The 16,794-nt window shown below is 37.2% G+C and overlaps 1 protein-coding gene across 4 annotated transcripts in view; it reads right to left on the bottom strand.

The window, feature by feature from the left end:
* CEP128 (centrosomal protein 128) overlaps nt 1-16,794 on the bottom strand; it is a 394,462-nt gene that overhangs the window by 22,634 nt on the left and 355,034 nt on the right. For all 4 annotated transcript variants that reach the window (XM_043556773.1, XM_043556771.1, XM_043556772.1 and 1 more), the window contains one exon: nt 2,888-2,965. In XM_043556773.1, coding sequence (XP_043412708.1) covers nt 2,888-2,965 — 78 coding nt within the window. The remainder of the gene's footprint in view (nt 1-2,887; nt 2,966-16,794) is intronic.

A 16,794-nucleotide genomic window follows, 5' to 3' on the forward strand; every position in this document is an offset into this window, starting at 1 on the left:
GTAGAGATGACTTTAGAGTACATAGAGAGTGGGTTTCAAGCTAGAGGCAGTAGGGCAAAAAAAATGGGTTTTGTAGTTAATACATGGAACTAGGTCCCAGTTCCAACTAATTTACATACTCCAAGCTTCAGTTTCTTCAGCTGTAACTTGGGGGAAGATAGTGCCCATGAGTAGCATGTCTGAGGATTTTTTTTTTTTAAGTAATACAGGGTTAGAACTTAGCTACTGCCTGCTGCATAGTAGTGCAGAATACTTGCTAAATGAACTCCTTTCCATTTCAAGCTGAAGTTTTCAATTTTAATGACTAATATTGGAAAGTACAATTATGAACTTTGGAAAATATTCTCCCCCAAAGTTTCACTATATAGGCATCTTCATATGTGTGTGTATATATAAGCTAGAGTTGGAGATAATCACTAGCCCATACGATAAAAAATAATAATAAAACCTTTTGGTAATAGTATTGAACTTTTTTCTTTCTAAGTTTATTTATTTATTTGGAGAGAGAGAGAGAGAGAGACAAAATCCCAAGCAGGCTCTGCGCTGTCAGCCCAGAGCCCAACATGGGGCTCAAACTCACATACCACAAAATAATGACCTGAGCTGAAATCAAGAGTCAGAGGCTTAACTGACTGAGCCACCCAGGTGCCCCAACAGTACTAAACTTTTAAATTGTACTTATGAATATCCTGTTCAGTGTAGACCCTGGAGAAAAGGTGAGCTGTCACTAGAGGCTAAATTATATTTTTATGCTGGTATAAGATGACATCGGTTTCTCAGTGACAAATGCCACCTGTTGTCTGCCCTTCCTTCCCTTAGATGACTTCTGTTAGCTACAGAGAAAAAAGCAGAAAGGATATATATGGTGTAACATATTGCCTACTCTCCACATTGGGTAATATTAGGGTGAGTGGAAATCACATCTTCTTGGATACTAGTTTCATAATCCTTTGACACGGATTTAGAATGCAAATACATGGGGGGGGCGCCTGGGTGGCTCAGTCAGGTAAGCATCTGACTTCGGCTCAGGTCATGATCTCACAGTTGGGGAGTTCGAGCCCTGCGTTGGGCCGTTGGCCTCCATGCTGACAGTTCAGAGCCTGGAGCCTGCCTCGGATTGTGTGTCTCCCTCTCTCTCTGCCCCTCCCCTGCTCCCACTCTGTCTCTGTCTCTGTCTGTCTGTCTCTCTCTAAAGAATAATGGGGCACGTGGGTGGCTCAGTTGGTTGGATGTCTGACTTCGGCTCAGGTCATGATCTCACAGTTTGTGGGCTCGGGCCCCACATCAGGCTCTGTGGTGAATGCTTGCTCTGAGACTGCTTTGGATTCTGTGTCTCCTCCTCTCTTTGCCCTTCATCTGCTTGCACTCTGTCTCACTCTGTCTCTCAAAAATAAATGAATGTAAAAAAAAAAAAGAATAAACAAGCATTAAAAAAATGCAAATACATACTTAAATCATGAGAAAGAATTGAAACATTAGCAAAATGTACTAGAAACACTTGGATTTGTTCTATTTGTTATAGTCTAGATTTCTGGATATGTCAGCTCAACCCTGGATCCCTTTCAATTATGTTTAGTTGCTGAACTACCAAAATATGCTAAGTGAATTGATGTTAAGATAGTGCAGACCTTGAGAGCCACATCGTATCAGTGCCTCCAGTAATCAATATGGCATGATCAGGCTATATTTCCTACTCACTAGATTCTCAAATAATATGTTAGATACAAACAAAACCTAAATATAACATATTATATTTTAAAGCCAATGTGAAATAAGAGGTTCATGGTTTTCAAAGATAAGTCTCACCATTGTTAACTTCAGCCATATGGGGCCAGAAAATTATAAATTGCTAAAACTGTCCATTGTGTATTCATCCCAAAAGGGATATTCTCTGGCCTGAACCTTGTTTGGCAGGACTGCTGGCAGGGATAGTTGTTTTGCATCTCTCCTCTATGAAAACTTTAAAAGTTACAATAGGTAAATCCACACATGTAATTAATCTCCTAGATATGGAATGATTTGTAGAGTTCTATTAACAAATAGCATGAGATGTAAAATCTAAAACTGTGGATCTGAATTCAACTATCATAGTATGGAAATAACCTGTGTACCTTCATGTCTCTAAAACAAACAGTACTCTGAAAATCTGTAATTAAAAAAAAAAAGAAGATAGTTCATAAGGTGAAATTGCTTATCAAAACAGCTGTCTAGGAGTATTACTCAGCAATCAAAAAAGAATGAAATCTTGTCATTTACAACTACGTGGATGGAACTAGAGGGTATTATGCTAAGTGAAATTAGTCAGAGAAAGACAAATATCTCTTTCTCATATGAGGACTTTAAGACACAGAACAGATGAACACAAGGGAAGGGAAGCAAAAATAATATAAAAACAGGGAGGGGGAGAAAACATTATGAGACTCTTAAACATGGAGAACAAACAGAGGGTTACTGGAGGGGTTGTGGGAGGGAGGATGGGCTAAATGGGTAAGGGGCATCAAGGAATCTACTCCTGAAATCATTGTTGCACTATATGCTACCTTGAATGTAAATTAAAACAATAATAAATTAAAAAAGCTATCTTCAGTGTAATATGTAACCCCTTTTGAATCTTAGGTTTTTCTAAATTAAAGTTAAAGCTTTGGGAGGCCAAATGAGCTTCTAGTGTGAGGGTAAAAGTCTCTATTTTTCCTCTAATATGTAAGTTCCAGTATTTTCAATCTTGATTTAACAAATATCAATAAAGTCTGATAAGATGGAGTATTAAAAATCCCCTATGTTTTTTGGTCTTTCCTCCCTCCCTACAACTTTCTTTGCACATCAGGAAGATGTCAAATGTTCTCAGTCAGATAAGAATACTGAAAGAGACAAGCCAACTCTTTCTCACTCTGAAGTCTTTGAAATCTTCTAGTAAGCTCAGTTTCTCAGGCACAGACTCCAGATGGTCCAAGGCCACTCGGGTACTCTGAAAAAGAAAACATAAGGAAACCAAACATTATAAAAAATTGATCAATACTCTCAGAATCCAAGTACTAAAAACCACTTGTACCCAGGGTAGAAGCAGTTCAAGCTATAGATTTAGTCAAATAAGAACAGATATAATAGTATTTCTAAGATAACTGTATCTTTTTAATTCAGAAGAATTATTTCCTTTCACGAAGTATATGAGATGCATTTGCAAAACTGACTCACATAAAAACTCTTCCTGGATAATTATTTTCAACTGACATGCTATGAAACTTTCTATAGAGTATTTCATATTAATATTAATTTACAAACCTGCTTCAGTGAACATCAGAAATAAAGCACCAAATAATATTGAGGGATAGATGAACTTGCAGTTACCTCTCTATGGAGCATATTAGAGATCCTCACATGTTGCCATTACAAAGAAGAAAAGAGTTCTCAACAATTATTTTAGTTCAAAAGGAAGAGGAGGTTGTCATAAAACTTTGGAGAAGCACCTGAAATTAAAAAATTGCCACAGGGACACAAAATCCTGTTGATTATAAATCAAAAACTTAGTCTTTGATTAGGTGGTCACTGATTTACACCCACCAATATAAACATTAAGAGGGAATGATCTGAAAATTCTTTCAAAGCCAATATAAACTAAGAAGTGGCGGAATAACCTTGAGACCAGAGACTGTATCATATGCATTTCTGCATTCTTAGCCTTGTCACAGGGACAGCACATCTCTGTATCCTCAGTCAATAGATATTAGCTTTTAGATTTAAAATGAGTTGCAATTATTCAAGGAAATAAACCACAAGTCCCATGGCTGATGCATGGGAAGAAAGTGCAATGCCTTGCAAGAACCTGAACGTAAGTTTGCAAAGAGTTGTTGAAAAGTTATTGGCCACCCAATATTCTATGTGCTGCTCCCTTACATCTCCCAGGTGAATGGTTCTGAACAACCTAACATGAGTACAAGTGACATGCCTCACTTATGAGCTGAGTCAGTTAAGAGCCTATGTGTCCCATCCCAGCCCTGGTCATGAGGAACTTGGAGGCCACAAGCTTCAGATGACATAGCCACAAGACAGGAGAGCTGCCAGCCATATTGGACTTCACATGAGTGACACATCAACCTCTATTGTGTTAAGTCATGAGATTTCAGGATTTATTAATGATTACATAGCACAGTTGCCTTAATTATTGAAAATAATGCCTGAGAATTACATAATTAAAATGTAGGCTAATCAAGTGGTCAATTTTTTTTGTTTTTTTGTGTTTTTTTGGTGGGAGGAGGCTCCAGATTATATGAGGATTTTTTTTTTTTTCTCAGAAGTTCAGTTTCCCTGGAACTAGACAGGGTTAGGAACTGGTGTTATCATCATTTGGTATACCCACTTACACTTAATCTTCTATTTCAAATCCTCTATCTCATCCCAATGCTGTTGCCTGCCTTCACTTCCAGTACAGAGCTTCTCCAGAACATATGCGTACAGCTCTGCAAGGTTTGTGTTGGGGTAGGGATGGAGACAGAGTTGAGAGTCTAACTCTTCCTTGCAGACACTTTTGATATACTCACTTCCACCTTCTTCTGTAGAAAACAGTACATCCAATTCAAAAGCATCTCTAAAATTCTTCAGGGTGAATGATATTTGCTTTCCATCTGTACCCCCTTGATAGGCACTTGGGTTTTAACTTCTCTGTTTTGAGTCATTTTACCGTTTTCCCTTCCGTGTTCTCCATCTTGGGAGTTCTACCTGTCTTTTAGCTGTCAATGCATAAATCGGTGTTTCTCTCTCTTTATATTCTTATTTCTCAAGTGTGATTTTTGAGAGAAGAGCAGAAACACCCTCACATTACCATTTTGAAACTGGAAGTCATATGCGCTGTTTCTTCAAGTTCGTAAAAATCTTCTTTTCCAGTTCCATTTAAAGGATTTAGTATTTTCTTCCTTCTGCTTAACATTTATATGCTTGTTAGTTTTTTTTTTCCACATGTGTTCACTTAAAGGCCCATGCATTTTAAATGGCTTCATTTGTTTTTTCATATGTAGGAAAGATTCATCAAAATGACGTTTCTTAATATAGGCCCCAACATGTAGGTTTAGGAGAGCAAGTAATTTTAGCCACCATATGTGTTATATTCATTTCAATAGTAAAATTCCCCCAAGAATTATATTGGCCCTTTAACAATAAAATACAAATCAATGCCATGGTGATTTCAAAGCAAAATTTTTTTGTGTGTCAAATAAAATCTTCTTCATAAACAATGATTCTAATAGCCTTGTAGTTTGGAAACTTTATTTCCCTTTTTTTTTTTAATCCCATAAATCTTCTCATTTAGAAGTGACCCTCTGAACCAGGGAGAAGTATGGTAAACTCATTTTGTTCTTAAATAAGCAAATGATTTCTTTCCCTACTGTAAAATTCAGCATGTTATGCAAATATTTTTGCTTCAAATTTTCAATCAACCAGGTGGCTGTGTGAAAATTTTTTTTTCTTTCATATTTTCACATACTAGTTTATTTTGACTATTTGATAGTTTTTGGATGCATATTCAAAATGGCAAATATATACATACATATGTATATATACATATGTATGTATATATTTGAACCTTAAAAAATCACTGGCTTCTACTTTCTTAAGGACAGTTATTTTTCTACTCTCCTCCTCCACCCCCCACATCTCCATTAAGGTCTTTAAGCTTTCTCGTCATCTTATTTTAGTTGTGGCTTACTTATATTCCTTTCATGTGTTGTTTCTAAGTATCTTAGCATCTTCCTCAGTATCAGAAATTGTTTCTGATACACAAGCCTTTCCCTTCATCCTTATAGTCTCGTCAATCGGGTAACATCAGATGTGTATCTAGGTATCACAGAAAGATCCACCAGACATAGATGGCACAGGTCCTGTTCTTTAAGAGCTTGTAACTCACTGGGGGGAGAAATTTGCACATGCAAAAGATGTAAGAATTATACAAAGAAAAGTGGACTGAATTTATTTTAAAGAAATTATATATATAGATGCTGAGATTTTTAAGGCATCTGCAATGGTACAATAGGAAATAATGAAGACAATGAGTCCAGGCCTGTAGGTATCTCAGGTCTCATAATTTCATCAGTAAGTGATATTTGGGGGGAATATATTTATTATCTGTCGACGTCTCTCTCTGTATACATGTGAGCATGCTTAAAACCACCACTCTGGCATACAGACTTAAGAGTATGCATATTCACAAACTTTTTTTCTTTTTTAATAATGTGAGACTGTCTTAGGCATTATGATTAGAGTCTGCTCACATTACATGTCACTTCAAGTTCACTTTTCCCCAAAAGCTAGCGGTGCTAGAAAAAGGGGACCATTAAGAAATGAATAGTCTAAATAAGGAACTTGTTGGTTTTTAGATGCCACAAAGATCCATAAAGCATGTTAGTTTCTAGGGCAACTCGTGCAGAGTCAGGGAAACTTTTTATTTTTTAAGTTGGTTCATTATTTTCTGCCTTACACTATCTAATGCTTTAAAGGGCACAGACAAGTCTCCACTGTTAGAATGAAGGGAATAATTTCTCCAGTTCATTCAGAAATGGCACCAGCAAATGACAGGTGTTTAACCTGTCTTTAATTTTCTTATTGATTTTCTAGAACTAAATGGGACATTCACAAAAGGATTTAAACACTGTTTCTCTTTTGAAAATATCAGTAGATATTAAATTTCATATCAAATTTGAAAACAAAGAAAAATTCACAATTAAGAGTCCATTTCATAAAGGACCAATACATTGTGTATAATGCTTGGTTTATCTCAGAAGCTAAAGAGCTGAACTTCCACTGAGCTAAGAGTGGTGGCAAAGCAAATGATCAATTATTCCTAATTCCATTTAGTGGCATAATGAAAGACTGAACCATAAAAATGTAACTCAATTTCAAATACTTCTTAGCCCTCACCCCATGGTATGATGTAGTCACTATTGCTATTCCCATTATACAGATAAGGTAACTGAGAACCAAAGTGTGAATAACCTCCTCACAGTCATGTTGTGGAAAAACTGGGATGCGAATCCAAGCAGTCAGAGTGCAGATACGGCAGTGTTCTTGTTTTTATTTTTAAAGTTTATTTATTTTGATAAAGAGAGAGAGTACATGTGCAGTGGGGGAGGGGTAGAAAGAGAGGGAGAAAGTTCTGCCATGTCAGTGCAGAGCCCTAGGCAGGGCTTGATCTCATGAAACACGAAGTCACGATCCGAGCTGAGCAGGCACTCAACCGACTGAACCACCGGGCACCCCAGCAAAGTTCTTATATAAATATGTTCATGGTAAATCACCAGAATCTGTAACACTATTTTATGTAAATTCCTACTCCCTCTCTAGCTATCAGCTTTTAGTACTAGAATATTGGAGCTATGTCTCTGATGGGCTTATTTATGGAAAAGAAGTTTCAAGATGAATGCAGGAAGAATTTCATCTAGCCAGGACCGAAGTCTGTGCCCAAGACCATGCATCCAAATATACAATCACAAAAGGGGTGAGGATATTCTTTTTGTTGATTAGAGAAAGCTAGGTATGAGATTAAGTTTTATGACACCAACACACCCTTTTCTTTTTTCATAACATGGAGCAGCAGCATAGCGCACGATCTGGCCAGGGGAGGTGCTTTGATGAATGTTGGCTGAATAAAGACAAAGGCAGCGTCACCACTCTCTGATCAACCCACTGAATCTTGGCTTCTTTATTAAAAACTCAGCAGCAAAAGTTTGCTGTTTCTCTTCTCTAGACTAAGGCAAGATCAAATGGTAGAAACAACAGTGAAATTCAGAAATCTTGTCCATTAGGCTCTGTGGCTTGTGCACCTACAGGTAGGTTTAGATATTAATCTGTTGAAAAGGGCGAAGAATATGCGGGAGATTTTCCTATTCCAAATCTTCAAACTGCCATGTAGCTGAGCGGTTTGTACTGGTCTATAGTGTATTTTTCTTTAGTTGTTCCTTTGTTTCCAACTACAGGGAAATTGAATAGTGCAGTATGACAACATAAGTAGCAGCAATTAGGAATTAGAAAGGGGCTTCACTGCAGTTGTTAGTTTCCTGTCTCCTGTAGAGAAAGCTTAAAGAAACAGATTTAACCATGGGTATATTTTAGTAAATATACTTCTCTTTGTAAAAATGCACCATGTATTTATTTTTTTCTTAGCATAAAACAACTACCATTTTCTTAGGGTGCTACTGAAATCATATGTTTTGAGGTTTAGATGATAAATAAAGGAGATGCTATATTTTTATTTTAAAAATAAGTGTGTGCATTTTTGGCACTATACAGATGTTAAATAAACAAGGTTATGAAGCAGTTTATTTGGGTTCAAAAATGCAATTCTATTTCATTTGGAAAGAGATCCACTGCAAAACTTTCTTGACAAATGGCTGAAAGGTGGTAAGAGGACCTGAGTAAACAAATTTCAAGGGGAGGAAGGGTGAAATCGTAAAAAGGATAGACTGTCTGCCTTTTTACTTGTGGAGACTCTATCCAGCACAGCTGTATTGGCTTCACAGGGCCTTCTTTTCATTCAAACCGTATCAGGCACTCCTTGAGACCAAACAGAACAGGAGCAGAGAATAGGCCAGCAAAGTCATTTTGTTGACGTACAGCCTTCAAGGGGCCCCAGCGCTCAAAGTTGCATGGATTTCTCGAATATCAGAAGAGTCCTCTATTTCCAGATTGTGTACTTTAGGAGAGTTCTAAAAATCAGACACCCACTTAGATAGAAGTGTTTATGTGTATCTTGGGGTAAGAGGGTAAACAAGGTTTGTTAAATAAAAACACCGGTTCACGTGGCAATATGACATTAGGGACTACATTTAAGCTAAAATCCAGAAGAATTTTTGTCAAGGACAAATCCTATTTGTCTTCATTTAACACCATTCTAGTCAAAAGTAGATCTCCTTTAAAAAGCTCAAATTTATAAAATTTGAGAACAGGTAGCCTAATTTCATTGGAAAACTTGAATAAAGAAGGCTTTCTAGATCTTTTCCAATTCTCATTCACAATAATTTTTTTAAGCAAAGAACTATAAGAAACTGGATCTGCCATAATAGATTACTGCTTTGTTATTTTAAGACAGAACTGACCATATAACTATATGTTATAGTCAACCCATGATCTTATTTTTTGCTTAATTGGGAGGGTTTTTTCAATAATAACAAGAGTGATATTACACTGTATGTTAACTGGAGTTTAAGTAAAAACTTGAAAAATAAAAAGAAATGAAAAAATAATTCACTTTTTAATTTGAGAAAATAAAAACAAAAACAAAAACAAAATAAACCAAGAATGCACTGAGGAGAAGGGAAGACAGAAGTAAACAAACATCTCTCTTCCCCTTGAGATTCCTGAAATTGCCTTTACATATTTTTCTTGCCACTTCTTGAGATAAGGGAAAAATAACATATGAAGACAAACTAGTGTTCTCTCTATGTCCTTACAACAGGTTTACAAGCAGGAGGGTCTTGAGATCCACAATCTAATTCCTGTGAAATCACACTATTTCTTAAAACTGAAAATAAACTGAATTCCCAAGGCAAAGAAATTTAAGACTTCCCGGAAGGGGTGGAGTTTAGCCATTTCTGCTAAGGTGGCAGGGAAGGAAACCATACTTCTGATTTACTGGTCCCACACGTGTGTTCCATGCTGGCAGATGAAGAACAGTGGTGAACCAGGAGTCAGCACACCTGATTTCTGGATAGGCATAGTTCCAGCAATGTTACTTGTATTTTGTGGTTTGGGGAATATTTCCCTTGCCTTTTTGCAAAATGGGTATAAGTACTGCTGGTCTTTCTTATGCCACACCCACAGGGCAGCTGTGATTATCAAGTAAGAAAGTAAATGTGAAAGCACGTTGAAAGTTGCCAAATACTTTCCAAACAGCAGGTATTTTAAAAAGGCCGATTCTGTGAGGCACTGTCCATTCTGGTAATTCTCAAATGGAGAAGAGGAGGTCAATGACAGTCTAAAATTACAACTAATGAAAATTAGAGTAGAAAGGAGAAACAAGGCAAACTTAATTAAAACTATATCCAGTATTTAGAAATACATTTGCTGTTCTACGTAGAGACATTATCCAAAACACAAAAGTATTAGAAGTGTAATGGCACATAAATTACTTATGTACATACTGTGCCCTTGGTGGAGAATGTTCCCTCCAGTCTCCCTATCTGGTTAAAATTCCCCCTGCCCTCCCCCACCAACATCATGAGCATTTTCAAGCATACTGGAAATCTGAAAGAAATTTACAGAGATCACCCATATATACTCACCACCTAGATTCTACTGTTTACATTTTATTTGCTTTATTACATACTAATCCATCCATCTAACCTTATGTGCATCCACTAACCCAATTTATGTTTTGGATGCCTTACAAAATAAATCATATACATCACTACACTTTCCCCTAAAGACTTCAGCATGCATATATCCTTAGCTCCACTTGGATTTTTGTTTGATGTAAAATTTACATCTAATGAAATGTACAAATCTTAAGTAAACTGGCTAAATTTTATTATTTTTTAGCACTTCCTTAGGGAAGGCTTCCCTGCCTTTACTGATCTCATCACACAAGCTCTCCATTGCACCCTGAGCCTTTCCTCTGCAACACTTATCAGAATATTTATTTGTGGGATTATTTGATTAATGGTTATATTGACATCAGGCAATAATCATCACAAAGGTAGGGCATATCAGTCTTCACTCACCACGGTACCTCCTGGCACTTCACCCAGTGCTTCCATAGAGGTGGTATTCAATAACTACTTCTTGAATGAACTAATGAATCTTATTCAGTGATGGAAAGGTTCTCATTTCATTTATTCAATCTGCAAACATTTAGTGAATGCCTCCTCTATACTGGTGAGGCGTTAGGTGAGCTGAGGGAGCACACAATAAGATGAGGCCAAAGATGCCTTGGGGGCAAGATCTCAGAGGGCATTTTTGGCCACAGTATTTATATTCAATTCTGAATGAGGTCGAAGGTCTTCTGAGGACTTTGAGCTGAGGAGCAGTGTGCTCTTATTTACAGCCCAAAGTTCCCTCTGATGTTTGCAGATTGCTCATCCCTCACCCCATGTGGAATCCATGGATTACAGGGGCGCTGTGAGAAGGTGAGACAGGCATCTATCTCACTCCCAGGCTGGAGTCCTGCTGAGCAGCAGAAACTCTGAGACCCAACTCATGGACACCACCTGGGTGGAGCACCATGAGAAATTTACTGAGAGAATACACCATATCCCTGGAAAGTGACTGGTGTCATACAAAAAGTTCTTGATTTACCCAAAATACTCTAACATCTCGAAAACATACTTTCTGACTGTAATAATAACGATGTCTAACCATTAACATCTCTAATAATCTCTAATCATCTCTAATAACGATGATAGGTTATATAGATTAATCTGATAACATTTTTATTGTGGTAGTTTTCTGTCTGAGGTCAGACAGCAAGCAGCAAGATACAGTGGCAAAGGTCACTGATTAGAAAACAGGAGGTACAAGGTTCTATCCCAGCTTTGCCATAACCAGTTGCATGATCCAGGAAAATCATTTATCCCATGGGCTTCAGTTTCCCAATCAGGAAAATGGGAAAGTAGGATATAAAAATCTCTAAGAGACCTTCTGGCTATAGCTTTAGCTGTTTAAGCTTTAACTTCTTTCCACAGTAGGTTGGGACCTGATTTTTATGCTTAAAAGGTTGGAACGAATATGAAAAATCGTTTTATAAAGAGAAAGTAAAATAAGGAGAAAATCACATATGGGATTTTCGGAGTTAATATTAACTCTCAAGAACTACCCAAGAACATGTGTGGGGTAGAAATACCTTTACTTTTTTACAGTGGAAAGCCAAACTAATGATTGCAGAAGAAAAACAGGAAGATGGGCATTTTTATCTTTTTAGGTGTTTGCCCCATCAAAAAATTCCAAATATTTATCATTTTGTATTTTTTAGAACAGATACTTCCAAAAGTAGGCAAAGAATGGCTTTTCATCTTTTTTCACTTTGTAACTGTCCTTATAATTTCCCTCATCTAAATATTTCTAATTAGCTTCTGGTTCTATTACATGAATGTTACTCCATACTTTTTCTCTCCACAAAGCTTCTGTGCCATCATGACTTTGCACATGAAGCCCATCTGTCTGAATGTTCTCTACACACTGCTTAAATTAGCTCACTGATTCTCCTGCAAGACTTGGCTTGGTCACTACCTTCTCTAATGTGGCAGTTCAGAGAAGGAGCTCTTGAGCCAGTCTGCCTGAGATGAAATCCTGATTTAGTCACCTACTGGCTATGTTTCCCTAGGGAAGTTCCCAGATTCCTCTGCATTGGCACTCAGTTTCCTCAATTATAAATAGGAATGTGTAGAATTATAGTTAAGGACCAAATACATTAGCACATGGAAAGTGCCTAGAGCAGGGTGGGATACTAGTAAGCACTCAGTAAACACTAGGTGTTGTTCCAATGGTAATACGAGTTATCATTTCGTGAAAGGCTCCCCTAAAGTCTGGGTTAGGCGCCCATACTCAGTGCTTCCAATGCACACATGTCTCCTGTCATGTGTCTAATCATTTCTGGGTGTTTGCTTGTCTCCTTTAGTAGACAGCAAATACCTTAAAAGCAGGAGTGTATTTTTCGTTATATTTCTAGTGCTGAGTACTTAGTATCATACACAATATATTTCAGTTTTCTAAAAAAAAACCCTTCTCAACCCAAAGACTAATAAAGGCACAGCGAGAACTCAGAAATGTTGTGGAAAGAAAAATACTTTGTAAAGGTAGAATTTAATGACTGACTGTTTCTGAGGGGTAGAGAATATTTCTAGATAGACTCAAAATTAAAGAAACAGTAACAAGAAATAGAACTGGGAGAAAAATGAGGTACCATAAAGTTGAGTTAAAAGGTATAGACAGGGGTGCCTGGGTGGCTCAGTCGGTTAAGCGTCTGACTTCAGCTCAGGTCACGATCTCGCGGTCCGTGAGTTCGAGCCCCGCGTTGGGCTCTGGGCTGATGGCTTGGAGCCTGTAGCCTGCTTCCGATTCTGTGTCTCCCTCTCTCTCTGCCCCTCCCCCGTTCATGCTCTGTCTCTCTCTGTCTCAAAAATAAATAAACGTTAAAATAAAAAAATTAAAAAAAAAAAAGGTACAGACAGAATTAAGAGAGAGGAAGATGAGAGTAAGATCTTTTTGTGGACCTAATAAGCTGAAGCAGGAAGCCTGTGGTGTGGAGAGCACCCTGCTTCCTGTGGGTGAGCCCGGCAAGGGCTTAGCCACACCAGGCTGGGAAGGGTACAACCTGACACAGGGCAGATACCGAGAAATGCTAATCATTTCCCTGAATACTGCAAAGCCTTCCTCCCAAGGCCTCAAGACACGCTAAAGCAGGCAATCACATTTGCCTCTTCTGTATTTAACAGGGAACAGAGGGTCCTGACGTGGATCACTGATAAGGAAAGATAATTGTTCTGGTTGAGGTAGGGTCCAGGCTAATTTACTTAAAAGCACACTGGTGAGGTGAATATAATTAATCTTCTCTGTTCTCAAAATAAAGGGTTATTTTCTTTTTAAGAGATGTCTTGTGTTCTCAAAGAGAATGACAAAACAAATTAATCATTTTCCATTACTCCACACACAGCACTTGGATTTTGAAAGAGCATGTGAACAGTTAATCCCCTATATGGATGAGTTTCTGGTGACAGGCAGATCAGATCTAAATAGAAATCAGGCAAGGTATTTTATTTTTATCATTGTGGCTTTGAGACTTAATTCAAAATAACTGAGATCAACCCTGCGTATACTTTTAGAGTTTGCTTTCATAATTAATCCTTTTTTGAACACTTAGAAACACTCTTTTGGATCTTGTACAAAGCATTCCCTGGCTGACTGCTGCCAAAGCAGGCAGAAGCAGAGAGTATCTAGAATATTTTAAAACCATTGAAAACTCAACTGAACCATCTCTTAAGGAATCCCAACTGCCAGGCCATACTTAGTTCAAAGTACCAATAATCTGAAGTTAGAGCAATACATTTGAGCAGATAGCTCACCTCAATGACTAATGTTAGAGGTGAACTTTAAGTATGTTTGAGATGCCCTGTTAAGCTATGTCTTGAATGGTGAACAGAAGGGTAAGAGGGCACAGATGGGGTATATGTGAGCAGAAGTATATATTTTTAACTAAAGCCAACCAGTTTCTCAATTTTATGCCGCAGGCTGAAAAAGATGGGCTATGAAAGCCAGTGGGCATAAAACAGCTGACAATATTATTCGGTGAGCAAATCCATCTGACATTTGCCACAACCAATTGTTTTCCTGAAACTGGAATTTCTAGAAGATTTTTTTTTCTTTTTTTCCAAATGAAAGCCATGCATTCATTTAACTGGACAACAATGAAGCTTTGTGGCCTCGTGGTTAGTATGAAAAGGAGTTGGTCTTGCCAAAACAATTTGAAATTTTGAACTTAGGCTCCCTCCCCCGACTTCATTTTAACATACTCAACTAAAAGGAACAAGTTCCGCAGGCTCTACTGGACACATTTAAAAACAAAAAAAACCAGAAGTAACCCAAACCACATGACTCTGGACATTTAAAAGTATGCTATAAAAACTCCAGAAACTATGCAATACTCTGGAAATTAGGCAGGATTTCAGAGGATTTGTTATACAGAAACTGGATGAGACATATGTCTTTCTTTTAGGCAACAAGAATCACTGAGCACTTACTGTGTGCAAATCAAACTACATAACATCACTACATCAGAGTTCACTCTGCTGAAGCTGCCCAGATTTAGTTCAAGCATATTCTTTCGGTTCCTGAATGAAAATAAGTTATTAGGGCAATAGCGAGACATATGTATATTACATTGTAATGTCTCATTAACAGACCTTTTTTTTTTTTTTACCATTAAACTGGGAAATTTTAAGCATAGGGACTATACATTACTATTTTTGGGCTCTTTGGTATTAAAACATAACAGCTACCCAATAAATACATACTGAATTTGGTCCTATAGTTACTTCTCAGTCATCCAGTAACTGTATACATGCAATGGTAATTTAAAAATATGCTAATGTAAAAGAGGAGATAATGCTCTCAAGTGAATATGGGTGTGCCAGGAGTTCTGGGATACATTCTAAAAGAAATAATGATGTTGCGACAATAAATCAAGTTACGTGAGAAAGGTATTCTACTTTTTCTTTGAGAATTCCTGCTCCCTACATTTTCTTGGGATATACTAGGACAGGATACCCAGGAGAAGTACCAGTCAGAAAGACAAAATTTGAAGTATTTTGTATTGCCTTACATTGCCTTTACCTGCCTCACCCTCATCACCAACTTTAGTTGGAGGCTAAAGGTGAGAGATTTGGTCTATATTATTTCTAAGAAGGTGCAGACATAGGTACATCACAAAGTCATGCAGAACACTACTTTACATATAAATATGTTCTCTATCTCTTAAACTTACAGGGAATCCAATGACTTAAAGGAGATTTCTGGACATGCAAACAAAATACCTATTGATAGTCAACCTGGGTCTATCAAATTTACTGTAATATCATTTGAAGTAAGTCGCAATTTACACACCAGGGGAACAGGAAATTCATTTGTAAAACAAACAAACAAACAAACAAACAAACAAGAATATAAAATGGCACTTTGCTTCCAGGTCGTGGAACACAACAATTCACTTCTTCTCAATCTTTAGTAAACGTGAAAAATTAGTCATCGCCATTTACTCTGGTCCAATACGTAAAGTTTTAAAAACAGTATTTTACTTATTTGATAAATAATCTAGAGAATATTTAAATAACAGATTAACAGTGAAGAATAACTTTGTTGGAAATTTTAGTAAGAATTTAAGCATATTATATATTCTCCTGGTTTTAAAGGTATGAATACAACGGACTTCTGATTAACTGTCATTCATGATTCTGGAAAATACTCATCTTATAAATATTGATTCCGAATTTCAGACATTAACATTTAAATAACAGATAACAGTGAAGAATAACTTTGTTGGAAATTTTAGTAAGAATTTAAGCATGTTATATATTCTCCTGGTTTTAAAGCTATGAATACAATGGACTTCTGATTAACTGTCATTCATGATTCTGGAAAATACCCATCTTATAAATATTGATTCCGAATTTCAGATATATTTCCAACAAGTTCTAGTTTATCATTACTTCTGGCTCATTATTCTTTCACTTGCATCTTCAAAACACAATACTTCTAAAAGTATTGACAGCCCCTATTTTTTTAAATTGATAAAGCTATCTTTTCACTACATAATTGCATTTTTTTTCATTTTTTATATCTATAAGCATCAATTAAGATGGTCAATCAAATGAAAATTTTCTTTTCTGTATGATCTCCTCCTTCCAATCACATTTTTTTTTAATTTTTTTTCAACGTTTATTTATTTTGGGGACAGAGAGAGACAGAGCATGAATGGGGGAGGGGGAGAGAGAGAGGGAGACACAGAATCAGAAACAGGCTCCAGGCTCTGAGCCATCAGCCCAGAGCCCGACGCGGGGCTCGAACTCATGGATCGCGAGATCGTGACCTGGCTGAAGTCGGACGCTTAACCGACTGCGCCACCCAGGCGCCCCCCAATCACATTTTTATACAATCTGCTTTCAACGTTTGCCTACTTAGGAACCATATGAAGTAAATACACAGGAATACAAGATGAAAGCCTACTGAATACATTCTTTTAGAAAAATGGGCTGGTCCAGCTTCTTGTTGCAAAATATTGCACGATGAAGTTCTTCTTGTTGAATAACTAACTGGATGAGAGTATCC

The sequence above is a fragment of the Prionailurus bengalensis genome, chromosome B3 (assembly GCF_016509475.1).
Source record: "Prionailurus bengalensis isolate Pbe53 chromosome B3, Fcat_Pben_1.1_paternal_pri, whole genome shotgun sequence".
NCBI lineage: Eukaryota > Metazoa > Chordata > Mammalia > Carnivora > Felidae > Prionailurus > Prionailurus bengalensis.